We start from the raw sequence: 14,282 nt of genomic DNA on the forward strand, positions 1-14,282 counted from the left end.
ACCCTTATTGGTTGAAATCTACCACTGCATATAGTTTGCGTCCTGCAGCTGCCCAGCTGGCCTTTTCAATGCCTTTTTATAGTGGCAGCCTTCTCAACACCACAGCACAAATGTTTTCTGGAGCGCTTTATCCTGCCGGGATAGGGTTACACATGCCCAGGCTTATGCGCGCCCTCAGACACAACAACCCATACATTTAACCACTTTTATTCATGTTGTATCTAATAGTGTCCTTCAACATGAACAACCCCCCAACAAAACTGTGCAAAAACACTTGGCTTGTATTTTACAATAGAAAGCACATGAACAATGGAGTTTTTACGATTTTACGATAATGTCTGGTAAGATAGTATAAAACACGCATGCACACACACACACACACACACACACACACACACACACACCTCCCAGGCCCTGGTGGGTATTCCCAGTGAGGTTAAGTCAGGGGGAGTCTGTGTGCGTCCGTGTTGGTGTGAGAGAGAACTTTTCGTTTCGTGTGTGTGCGTGACACTGGTTGCATGGTGGGGGGGACACACTTTGGATTTCCTCTGCCCGTCTGAGTGCTCCTGTCCTGTCAGTCTGTCTATCTGTCTGTCTTCCTTTTAACAGTTTGTTTGCCTTTCTGCCTGCCTGTATTTGTCTGTCTGTCTGACCGACTGGTTGACCGGCACAGAGCGAGGAGGACGAAGTATGACAGCCTCCACCAGCTCCTCCAGCGGCTTAGAGGTCCTCCTTTCCACTCTGCAGGTAGGGATCCACAGTACGAGTACTTTGCATTGTTTAGTATTACTCTTGCTATTTTAAATACAATGTTGCAAAACTAACCACTCACTTGATTATATGCTGTTATATGTTTAGCCATTTTACATTTAATTAGTTATCTTCTTTTTGCTTCTTTTTGATACAATAATGCATATGTCCTGAAGGAAATTAAATACCTTTCTCAAGTACAAGTAAGAAGTCAAAGAACTATAGCAGGACTCTTCTGAACAACTGTACATTCATTTAGTGACTGTGGAAGAGACAATGTGGCATCCTGACTGTAGATATGCCCTACCAACCAATTCCTCTCTAATTCACTGATGCTCTACAAAGTGGAGTACATAATTTCTTTTTCAATGCAAATGCTTCTCACAGAAAGACTCGTGAGTCGTGATGGACATGAGGTTCAATCTGACATAGACTTCTTCTGATAGGACCATGACCAAAGTTGCATCTGTTATTTTGTCTTTTTAAAAGTAATGCAGCACAGGTTTTCAGATTTGTCTCTGCGAGATAGATTATTCACTTTTTTTTGTTGTCTGTCTATTTCCAAAGTCAAGGATGAACCTTAAAGCTTAAAGCAGGAGCTGATTTACCGGCCTCCTCAGCAGTGAAAATACTGATACATCCATTCTAAAGCTTGATTATCCAGTCCGGGCTGATCAACAATGTTAGAGTCATATTGCCAACCTTCACCTCTATTTTATACTACAACCTGCTTGATTTAATATAGCAGCAACCCATTGCCTATGGTACAAGTTGTTTGTAGTTTCTTTACCACTGTTTCCATGTATCAAACTCAAACTAGCAGACCAGAAGCTGATATTAAATCCGTCTTCCTGTGTATGAAGTTAACACCAATGTTTGCCAAGGTGATGACAGAGGGAAATGACATTAAGCCTGGAGTACGCACATCCAAAATACATCTACAGGTGCTGGACAAAAATACAAACTAAAGGCAAGAATCAAAGAAAACAGCAACGCATTGTTAATAGCTGCCATCAATTTTAATCAAACAGAAATCTTCGTCAGGCATTGTCAAATTGTCATCGTCATCTGAATTTGACAAGCTTCCAGACTTTAAAGTCAGCCGGACTATAATAATGTGGCAATAAACCCACATTACACACAGAGAGAAATATAAGAAAGGAAAGAAATAAAATAATTTGCAGGATACCTTTTAATTACACATTTTTATAGCTTCAAATATGTATTGTAAGTAAAAACTTTCCTGAAGACACCAAACACAGCCTAAGAGAGGTCTAGTTACTTTATGTATTTGCATGTTTGTATTATTATTAAAAAGACACTTGTTTAATAGAAAGTCATTTGATTCGGTTTTGTAATTTCGTGCCCATGTTTTAGTTTGCAGGCCTGCTTTGGGTTATGGCGGTATCAAACAAGTATCAAATGTGCATCAAACCTGATCCACATTGCGTATGCGGAATATCAGGTTGTCATAATTTCTTTTGCGGTTGACACTGGAGCCTCGGTAAGTGGGGGGACAAAAAATAAAAAATAAATTATACTGTCCATATTCTCATCAACATGGAGTTCATCTCAATTTTATTTGTTTAGCACCAATTCAGAACAGCAGTTCTCTCATTGCACTTTGCATATATATTTTTGTAATATTATCAAACACAAACATTTCAAACACTTGAACAACACTTTGAATGTTTTGGTTGCTAACACTGGGTAGATGGATTGATATCATATTAAAAATATCGGATTCCAATGGCTGGCCAGAACTTGAGTAAATACAGCTTGAGGGTTAAGCCAGCTGGATTGAGATTGGTTGATGAAACAGTGATGGGGAGGGGCAGAATATCAAGTGGTGTGAAACCGAAACGTAAACTAACTATGACGCAAAACCCATGTGTGCACAGACATAAGATACAATTGAAACATGAACATTAGAATGAAAGCAAACGTATTACAGTGCTGGTGCACAACATGATTACTCAGCATGAATGTTCTTGCTCTGACAGTGCTGCATTTGAGTATTGTATGTGGGGGAAAGTATATAGCTCTATATACACACTTCGATAGTCATATCTATAAACAGACTCACCAACGGAAACTCTACATGATTGAAAGCAAATCATTTTATGCTGTGATATTGTTTTACACAATAAGCATAAAACCTTGAGTACACTAAAACAACCATGTGACATTAAACAACACTATGAATGGAGGTGTTGTGTAGTTGATTATCTCTCAGCGTTAAGAGGGCTCTGTGCTGACTGTTTTCCAAAGGAGTATATGTGCTCCTAAATGAAAAAATGTAGGAGCACACAAAGAATATAGGTAAACAGTGAAAGCTGTTCAAGTAACACAGAGTTTAGATTACTGAGATTACTGAACAATATTTCATCCCTCAATATTTATAACAATGACTTAAGTAAAACAGGCAGCTAGAAGGAGCACATATGGGCACAATCCGCATCCTGGCTCTGGCTAAATCTACATGTGTCCACTGCAGAGGCTCTACAACACACCACAACCTGGAGGAGGAACTAGTATAAATGCGTGTATTAGTATAATACTATATAATTAAATAAAGGCAGCACAGAGGGCTCCAGCAAAAAATCCCCAAACAAAAAAATCACCTCAGGCTCTCTTTTACACACATTACAATTGTTTCAAGCTAGCCATGACACCAGGTCAACCCGTCACCCGTCAGAGACATGCGACCCAATGCAAACTGCTCTGTGTTTTATTCGACTGGAGCAGTAAGTGGTTGAAGGTACAATTGGTTAATCGCTACATCCGAAATAACATCCCATAATCAGAGATGCCGTTACCTCTGTGTTTAGCAACTGTCTCTCATTACAGCAGCTCAACACAACTCTGCGCTGTTTGTCTCTATTTTAACAGGCAGATCGTTGGCTAGGACTGCAAGCAAAACATTAAGCTATTTATATCAGACAGATAGTTGGCCACTGGAGGAGGCTGTTCCTACAACACACATTTTAATGAGGGAGATGTTTGGCTACCCTAAAAGATTTCTGTTGAAACTGCAGAATTTAATCAGCCGTATACTGTAGTTGGCAATGCCAATACACCGTCAGTCACACTGAGGCCATTTTGAGCATTGGGGATGACAAACTTTTCTGGGAGGATTGGTGTTACAGAAACATGGAGAGTAAATGAGACATCAGATAGGTCTATGTAAACCTACATCTCTACAGTTTCCTACACATGTTTGTTGTGGGGAATAGCTGAGCAGGTATGTTTCTCCCTCACTCTCACAGGCCTGAGGGGCCAATCATGTCTGCTAAAACTACAAACATATAAAGTTCAGATAGAGGTTAGGCATTTTATATATATATATAGAACACTGTCTTTGTTTTTTTTTTGTCTCTGCAGAATGCAGGAGATGTGGAGAGCACCTTAAATATCCTCAGCGTCCTAGATGAACTTCTGTCTGCTGGTAAGCTCTGATCAGCTCTTGACCACATAACTGCTTAACTTAATTTTACAGCAATATGACAATATCATGTGAAGAGCTGCCCAAAGAAGCCAGTTTTAACACAGAGATCAGAGGAGGGAAGCTGTTCAATGCAGGACAATGAGAAATCTGATCAGCAACCCCTCTGGTTGCAAAGAGTTCTGAACTGAAATGTATCGCTTTTACGCATCAAAAAGAAAATCAACTTTTTAAATTTATTTGCACATTATTATTTCCTAATATATAATTGTTTATCCATTTCGGCCTATAGTTTTTTGGTTCATTTCTTTCTTTTACATCCTAGTGACTGATCACTGATTGTAATATCACTAAACAGTTCAGTAAGTACATGAAACAAAACTTTGTGGGGAAACAGGAGAAACCTGATGGCCCTTCTCCATCTTGGCACTCAGAAAACATTTCTCCAAACTCATGTCCCGCAGCTTCTCAGAATGGTCTCCTTAATCTCTATGTCCCGCCCACTAACTAACTTTGTGACTACATAAACCTGACAGCCATGCAGGACAGCCAATAGGGAGATAGGGTGCCTTGAAAAGATAAACAGCTGGTAGAGCTAATTCTCCGGACAGTGCCGTCCAACCATGGCAGAAGAAGAGGACACAACAAGATAACTTCATAAAAAAGAGCTCTAACTATGGCAGACCATGTGGAAAACATGACAGAAATATAACATTTACTGTAAGTTCCATTTTAAGTCACACGCTTCACGTATTCACTCTGTTTCTATTTGCTGTTTATCCACACACCAACAGGTCCATAAACTTTTCAGTTCAGTTTTTTTATGCACAAATGAAAAATGCTCATAAAAACAGGTGCATCGAAGCACACTTGGTGACAAAATTCATGTAGTATTTCCTCTGTTCTTCAGCATACAGTATTAGATATGAAATAAAAGTGGTATGAGGTTTAGGTGCTGACTCTCAGTTTCAGCACTTATATCCATTATACTTGTGAACAATTCCTCCCCTCCATCTTTTCCTTTGAGGTAAACTTATTTCCTCTGTCTGACAGACACAGGCCTACTGTTGCTTTGGAATGGGATCCCTGCATTATTTCTCACAATGACAAGCACGGAAGCAAGATGCTATTAAAATGATCAAGTCCAAGAAACATATTCTCCCTCAGTTTAGATTCAAACATGTAGTAAAATAGCAATGCCAAAGCACAAGTGTTGTTTCATGTAATCCTTCCCAGTAGGAGAAACACGAGTAAACAGTCAATCCTTGCACTCTCTCTCTCTGTTTAGGTACAGACCGTCGAATCCACTATATGATCAGCAAAGGTGGCAGCGAAGCCTTGCTGACTACACTGGTCAACACCGGCCGCAGTTTTAGTCCCAACTACACCGTCCTGCTGCCACTGCTGCACCTGCTGGCTAAAGTTGGACACAGAGGTGAGCATGAATGAAAAGATAAATAGTAAAAACAATGAGGTGATGGATAAAAAACATCAGAGCCATGTAGGTGTGTTAGCTTCTACTAAATATATTAGCCAGCCCACTAATTGGATGTGTTACAAGGTTACACGGATCACCCGCTGAGAGCTTGATCCAGGATGTTGATGGGGCAGGTCACTGTAAAGATGTGGGCACAATGGTCTCTGATTTCCGACATGAGACCCGTTTTGTCCTGACCTGACCTTTAGGAGCAGCCTTAAGTCCACGCTGGGTCAGCATGGCTCCTTTCCCAGTTCTATTTCCTCTCCTCTGAGCAATCACCTTATCTGCCATGGTGCCTGGTCCAGTTTATCTGGTCGTGTGGATTGCGGTCCATTGCTCTTTAATCCAAAACCCCGTCTTCCTTTTCAAATGACTGTATGTCTGTAGGCAACACATGTTTCAGCAATAAACCTGGAAAAAACAGATGAAAAGCAAAAGTGTAGCAAAGTTTGAAGGAGCTTTTAGAAGCACTGCCAGTTGCCACTGAACAACAGAAGGATGTTTAACAGTGCAGTTACTGTGGTAGCTCACAAGCCACTTTTATTAAACAAGACTGATCTTTTGTACAGGGCTACAACCAGTAGTGGAAAGTAAAAAAGTACTCCAGTACTCTACTTAAGTAGGCCTACAATATTAAGGGGCTATTACTATTTTCAATTATTTCCTTTTTCTGTTGCTTTTTACTTTGACACTACATTTTTAGGGGTAGATATATATTCTTTTTACTGCACTACACTTATCTGACAGCTGCTGTCACAGATTCACATTATTAATATAAAATTACTATAGACTGAGCCACTCAACAGTATATACCCAGCAGTTAAAATTACATTGATGCATCAATCATTTTAATCCAATAATATAATATTGACCCAGCGGCCCACTCCCTCTCTGGTGCCTACAATGAGTTGTGCAGTAGGCCTACTACCAGCGCGCTCTGAACGGTTGGTGATCGTTCCCTCTGGCTGGAGGAATTTTACGCATAGGCTAATCCATGCACAACAGCTGGGGCCCTGACGCAGCGCCACGCAACTTTCTAAATTCCTCCACCTCACGGAGGAAAGAAAGGTCAGGTCGAAACAGTGTAGAGAGACTGCTGCTGCAGCTGTTGCGTGAAGCTGCTTCCACCAATTATAAAAACAAGTTCATTAAGATAAAACGATAATATCGCCGGGTGCTGTTTCAAAACGACACTGGTTTTATTTTATAAATCCAGCGCACCTCTGTCCTTCACAGCTGAGGCTCTCGTCCCTCCCTAAGATGTTCAGTGTTGCTTCACCTGATCGGTTCTTGTAAAATATCCACTGTGTCTGCGTCTTCTAACGTCATAGCGATTTATAGTTTTCTCACCGCTGGTTTCTGTCACTGCATCTCCCAACAAACCACGGTTTTATTTCAGCGTTCTGTAACGTAACTTCGTCAACTCGAGTAGTTCACCTGTCACCTGCTCTGCTCCCCTCCGGGTACACACACACACACACACACACACACACACACACACGGAGCCCCCTCAGTGACCCATCCATCACCCAAAGCTGTCAACTTGGGGGAAACTGTGCTGCTGTCGTCCTCTTGCACACTAGATGCTGCTGTTTCAAGGACTATTTGGGATTTTTGAGTAATAGCCTAGATTTTAAAAAGAAAGTGTTACATTTCAATAGTTAATGTTTCCTAAGGCAGTGAGTAATCCTGTTAGATAGCCTAATTGTGATCTCAATATTGACCAAAATAATTAGCAGTCCTACATTAACATTTAATTTAATTCATGAAATTTGTTGTGTGAAACTATGCCTCTGTCTTCTTTCTGTACAGGCTAATGCTTTATTCAATACACACTAAAAACAAAAAAAGGTGCTAAATAGCACTAATAGTGGTTCATTGGCTCGTAATCATAGGGGAACATCTTTTGGCGCTATATAGCACCTAGTTTTAAAACAGCTTTATAGCACATTTGTCAAATGGGGCTATTTAGAACCATTACATGCTATGAATAGTTTACATTTTGAGCTAGTGGGGCCCTTAAGTCATGCCAGATACTACCAGAGTCAATATGCTTTTAAATGACAACTTCATAATTTAAAAAGTGTCAATAATCATTTGTTACCAAATCATGGTTCAAAAAAATTCCAAGTCCTGTACTAAATACTTACTGAGAAACAAAATTACCCTTTTAATGCATTATTTCAACAGAAAGTAAATTCAGAGTTGACAAGTCAGGAAAAAAAAAAGACAAACACACACACTTTTATAGACAAGCTATAATGTGTACATTTTAAAATAAGTAAAAACAAACATCTTCTGTAGCCCAGTAGGCAGGTCTCTTTTTGGTCTATTCGTGTATAAGCCTACTTTAGTAGTTTACTTCACTCTATTTAGAAAATCTATAGTCTTTATTAGTAAAATTACTGCAACTGGCTAATACAGTTGAAGTCCTGCAGTATCGGTCACTGTCAACAGCACAATAACATGTTTGTAAGTCCTTCAGGATTTCAAAAATAGAAAACCCAGTTCAGTGGAAAAGTGCTTGTTCTCTTCAACTGGCCATCCAGAAAGAGAGAATATTGAGTCCTACAGTCAACCCACAGATTAAGTTGTATACTTTTTTTACTGTGACAGGAAGTCCAACTGCATCCTTCATTTCAATACAACACACTCCAAAAAGGTCAGTGTCTTCTTCAGTCCTTCAGGATGCTGGATTCCAAACAAAATATACACACAGGATGAGGCCCAGTGCCACTGAGATGTCCTCTCTCTCTTCTGTGATAAACTGGCCATCCAATGTGAGTCAAATGTGGTCACACTGCATAGGATGACCTCCCCTGAAGCCTTAACGCACCATCTTTGTCACAATTTGTCATGTGTGCAGGCAGGAACAGGTATCTCTCAGATCCCAAAGGAGCTTATGTTAAGATGAAAAAAGTAGAAAAGACATGTATTAAATATAGGCATAACTCATACAATTACCAATGTACCGATAGCCCTATCTGCTGCCTAGTGATGACAAACATTCGAAACATAAATTAATCATTTCTGCTAACTTATAATAACCATAATATAAATACCAGATAAAAAGAACAGTAGCTACACTAGCAGCGATGTTAAATTGTAAGCCAAATTGATTGCAACTCATGATCGGTCTGGACTTGGGACTCAACTTGGGACTTGAGTGCTATGACTTGAGACTTGACTTGGACTTGTATGAATTGAGTCGAAAGAGGTTAACAGGTTGCCGTAGACCGGTACTTTGTATGAGATGCTGAGGGCCGTGACACACGTGGTATATGATGACATGGGAGTGAGACGGCAAATGTATGGATAATTTTGGAAGGCAATGGCAGGACTCTTATTTTGGGGCTTACTGTATGTTTGAGGACTGAGTATTGGGTTTTTATTTGCAGTTATCAAACATGTATTGCAGTGGGCATGCCAGTGCCTATACAACAATCACTTTAAAATTAAAAGAGGCAATTTTGCTGCAAGGATGATGAATATTGAGCTCTGAAAATACATTGGTCTGCTGATTGTACGTTGTTCACTTTGACATTACTATGTCATTCATGAATATATATTTGTCTTTCTGCAGACCGGCGTATAGGTATGAAGGCAGAGAAAGCTGGAGCTGTGCTTCTTACTCTGAATCTGCTCAAACACAACATCGAAAACGCCACAAGGGCTGCAGCTTGCCTCTGGGTCATCCAAGTCTTCTCTTCATCAGGTACCAACACACACACATACTTAATGTATGGAGTTGGCAGCCAAAGTGGTTTATGGTTCATGTTAACTCGAAACACTGTCCTCTCACTGTCTTCTTACTTCCAGCTTGACAATTTTTTGCATTAACTATTTATTTGGCATTTGCTTTACCTTTCCTATTATCATTATTACTTTTATTAAACTGTAAAAAACAGTGTCAAAATAACCTGGCTGGTATCTGATCAGCAGCTCAGCATTGTGTGCAGCAAGCACTCAAAGACATGACTCTGAGCAGTGTTCAACCACTAGATGTCAGTGAAGTGGCAATCTGCCCTCCTGAGTCTGCTTTGGATGTCTTTAGACAATATCATAAGGACAGCAGTAGTTACCAGTTTTATACCATAATAGTCCATAAAAACAGTCCTGCCTGCACATATACATATAAACAGAGAGGATACCTCTCCATCTAAAACACATGCCAGTTCAGTCAGGAAACTTCTGCTTAGGTGGGACTGACAGTATTCTTTATTCATTACTTTTAATTTAATTAAAATGACAAAATATTATTTTATCTGTATATGCACTTTTTACTTTTCAGAACAGCATAACACAGTTATAACAGTATAAAACAGACAATAACCAAAACAACAATATTAGACCAACAAATGAAGATTAAGACAATGTATGAAAGAGGTTATTATTAAACATCATGATTATGAAACTGAGCCAGAAGCTCGACCAGGTTACAGTCCAAATTATTGAAAACACCACCTCGGGACTTCACCCAAAGAGCACATTCATGAAATACCTTCAGTTCAGACTCAGTTTCTCATTTAATTTCACAGCCTCAAAACAAGAGCGTTCCCACCAGCACAGACAAGCCCACAGATAGAATCAGAGATGTGGAAGTTGAAAAAACAATTTATTTTGAGTCAGGAAAAAAAAATAACATTAAGAATAACAGACTATTTTAACAGATAAAATAAACACAAGGACATGCTGAACATGATGCATTTCATTAAGAAAGATTTAAAATAGATTAGACTGGACTTTTTTGTCCACCGTAGTGGAAATATGTCTTTGACTTAACAAAAACACTGAAATACAACCATGACACTATAATAATAATAATAATTATAACTTATATTTACAGTATATAGCGCCTTTCACGAGACCCAAGGACGCTTTACACATAATTGCAGAGACAGAGCAACAAAAAGCTGACTATAGTTATTGCACATTAACAATACAACACAATACCACCATTAAACATACAACAATTGTGCCATGAGCAGAAAGAGGGACAAATGGAAATTAGGTAGGTTACAACCTACAAGGGAACACATTTAAAATTCATTTATTATTATTTATTTATTATATTTTGCATTTATTGCCTGTATGGCATGAGGAATAAAAGCTCTTTTATATGTTCTGGCCCACCAGGACCCTAAATCGATGGTAAGATGGGAGCAACTCAAACTCCGAGTTTAGTTGGTGTGAGGCACATACAGATATCCGTGTAATTTAACCAGTGGGCGAAAATCAGAAACTGTGGCAGCAGAATGACGACGTAATATTCCAGACTGAATTGCCAGCGGAGTTAAACACCCATCACACCTTTTATTTTTATCTAAAAGGCTTAACTGGCCAGCTGAAGAAGCCTCTGAGACAGTGAAGGTTCAGTGATGAAATGTGGAGCCAAACCATGTAAAGCCCTGGATATAATCAATGAAAATTCAAACAAACTAGCAACCAGTGAAAGGAAACCAAAATAGGCATGAGAGGATGAAGAGAAAACAAGGCTGGGTTCTTATAAAACAGTACTTAAATTGCTGAAATCTTCCACCATCTGACAAAAAGACTTCCACCCTTTATTTGGAAAATCTTGTGGTTTCAGATCGCTGTAGTCGTGCAGAGCACCCATGTTTACTGTCTTTGTTGAGTAGCTCGGCAACGCTGCACTTTCCTCTGTGTTAGAATTCATATTTTTAGTTGTTATGTGTTCACTTTACAGTTTCTACAGCAAACCTAATAGGAGAAAACCATGGACTAGATGTCATCTACAGCCTCATCCCTCAGTATAGCACCAAACATCTGCCCACCATCAAGTATGTATACCCAGGCTTTCTACAAATCTGTGACAATGACCACCTACATATATCTCTTTGTGACATATGCCATAACATGGTGATACATTGACAATAAATCTGTAAAATATTAAGTTATACCATGTACTTACCAAGGTAAAAACCTGGTAAAAACCTGGAATTAACAATGGGTATATCTGAGTAGTATTATACTGACATTTATGTAACAGTGTAATGAGAGGGAAAAACAAACGGCAATAATGGGAAACACATTTAAAGATGGCAACGAGGAAAAACTATTTAGTGATATTATAGTAATATTTTGGTATCAATATGGTAACATAGTTAAATTTTGATATCTGGTGCAGTGGTTAGCACTGTCGTCTCACAGCAAGAAAGTCGTGGGTTCAAACCCCGGTTGCCCCGGCCTTTCTGTGTGGAGTTTGCATGTTCTCCTCGTGTCCGCGTTGGTTCTCTCCGGCTTCTTCCCACCGTCCAAAGACTTGCAGCCTTGGTCGATTGGTGACCCTAAATTGTCCGTGGATGTGAGTGTGAGTGGTTGTTTGTCTACGTGTGGCCCTGCGATGGATTGGCGATTCTGTCCAGGGTGTACCCTGCCTTTCGCCCGATGTCAACTGGGATTGGCTCCAGCCCCCCGCGACCCTGTATGCAGGATAAGCGGTTGACGATGGATGGATGGATTTAAGGAGGAAAAAAAGATTCAAATCTGACACCACATGAATGAACCATCAGTCACCACTTGCCCTCTCCCTTTCAAAGCGGGCAGGAGAAGCTATGGTGGCAGAAACGCTCTTTCAGTTCCTGTGCTCAATAATTAGTGTGGTCCTCCATTTGTCCCTTCTTTTTTTACATCTAATTATGTAAGGTCTTTAAACACCCCTGAAAACATAGTTATGGATATTATATTGATATTATATTATATCTCTGATCCTCCTAAATATTACACTGTGAACTTTTAATATATACAAAGCTAACTGTGAAAATTGAAAATACAAAAAAAAAGGTTGTTGTCCCTTCATGCTACACACACAGAACTTAACAGACAATTAAAAGTTGGTAAAAATAGTAAAGAAATATAGGAAAATAATTAATAAATTAATAAATTAGCCTGATATACCGTTATTTATATACATAGCCTATATGCAAACACGTATACACCCAATCATTCTGCAGTGCATTTTGTGAATTTGCATCTGGGTAATTGTAAACAGCAGAAATAATAATATGGTTTCATCTTCACATTAAAAAGTCGGACATTTGGGAAACAGAATCCACTTGTTTGAGCACCAAGCATCATCGATGTAAACACATCCTCTCATCTTGCCGGAGTCTTGTGCTCTGACAGCTCGGAGCACGGTCCACCGGTCAAGTGCTTGATCCAGGATGTTGATGAGCAGGTCTCTGTGAAGATGTGGGCACAGCAGTCTCTGATTTCTGTTGCTTGGCCAACATGAGTCCCATTTTGTCCAGATCAGACTTTAATATTAGATTAGGAAACTTTATTAATCAATGGGGAAACTCAATTGCCACAGGCTCACATCACACAACATACAATATAAACAGAAAAGACAACCAGTATGTACACATAGGACAAGCAGTAAAAAAAAGAATACACCCGTTAAAAGCCTTCCTGATTAGAGCTCACAGTTTGCTACAAATATGACCACCTGAAAACCTTAAAATTGAAAATAAGCAGCCTTAAGCTTGATTTATACTCATCCTTAGGGTGTACGTGCAAGTAGCCATGCATTTATACCTGTGCGTTGGTGTCTCTGTCATTCTGCAGTTACGCCCCCAAACGCTAGTCAGCATTAGCGCTACAGCGTCCATTGTGGTGAATTTTGCCGGCCGAGTAGGCTAACTTCCGGTTTAGCCCTCTGCTAACGTGAATGGGGTAAAACTGTATACATGCGCCTTTTATAGCCTTGTCAAATGTTATCGACAGAATGGATCACATTCTGACAGTGAAACAAGTCATTTCGCTCGGGTTGTGACGGTCAAATATATTGATCTACCGTGTTACAGCCGCTCTTTTGGCCGCTAGTAAAAGTTACTTCAAAGCACGGGGCACTTCCTGTCGGCTCGGAGACATTGCGAGGCAACGCCATCGATTCGACGCAGAAGTATAAATTACACTTTAAGTCCAAGCTGGGCTAACATGGATGCTACCCCGGCTCTCTTACCTGTCCTCTGTGCGATCACCTGACCCATGTGCCTGGTCCAGTCGATCAGGCTTGTGGATCATCTAAGGTCCACTGCTCTTTAATCCAAAACCCCTCTTCATTTTACAATGACTATATTTCTGTCATAGGTAATAAAAACAGATAAAAAAATAAAATAAAGGTGTAGCAAAGTTTGAAGAAGCCACTGGCTGCTGCATCTACATGCGCACAGTGTTAACCATGTTTAACGTAAAAATTGTTTCTCAGCACTGGAACTCAACCCATTTTCTGATGCGTCAAAAAAATATCATTAAATAATAAATTAATATCATAAACGTGCACCAACTTCTGACTAATGGCTTGAATAAACAATGACTAGTCGACTTGAAAAAAGCAGCACTAAATATAATAAATATGATAATTATCAGTTTTGACTTCCAAGAATGTTCATGTGATTTTGAAGATATTATGCTGATAGTCGTCCATTATATTCATTCATTCATTTATTTCGGTTTGGTCATTTACAGATCATTTAATCAAATCATTCAAAACATAAACACTATAGATGACCAGGTGCAGGCAGAAGCTAAAGCTTATTGTGCCTGCCCTTAGCTTTAGAATCATAAATGCAACTCATTAATGCC

The 14,282-nt window shown here is 39.5% G+C and overlaps 1 protein-coding gene across 1 annotated transcript in view; it reads left to right on the forward strand.

Moving 5' to 3' along the window:
• The first annotated feature begins 465 nt into the window (after nt 1-465).
• LOC119894361 (cytosolic carboxypeptidase 4) overlaps nt 466-14,282 on the forward strand; it is a 144,311-nt gene continuing 130,494 nt past the window's right edge. The window contains exons 1-5 of the mRNA XM_038707068.1: nt 466-747; nt 4,135-4,198; nt 5,484-5,630; nt 9,259-9,390; nt 11,383-11,476. Of these exons, the coding sequence (XP_038562996.1) occupies nt 691-747; nt 4,135-4,198; nt 5,484-5,630; nt 9,259-9,390; nt 11,383-11,476 (494 nt within the window). The 5' untranslated portion in view covers nt 466-690. The remainder of the gene's footprint in view (nt 748-4,134; nt 4,199-5,483; nt 5,631-9,258; nt 9,391-11,382; nt 11,477-14,282) is intronic.

The sequence above is a fragment of the Micropterus salmoides genome, unplaced genomic scaffold, assembly GCF_014851395.1.
Source record: "Micropterus salmoides isolate LMB-PRFRI ecotype aquatic unplaced genomic scaffold, ASM1485139v1 Ms_hic_scaffold_8, whole genome shotgun sequence".
NCBI classification, from domain to species: Eukaryota; Metazoa; Chordata; class Actinopteri; order Centrarchiformes; family Centrarchidae; genus Micropterus; species Micropterus salmoides.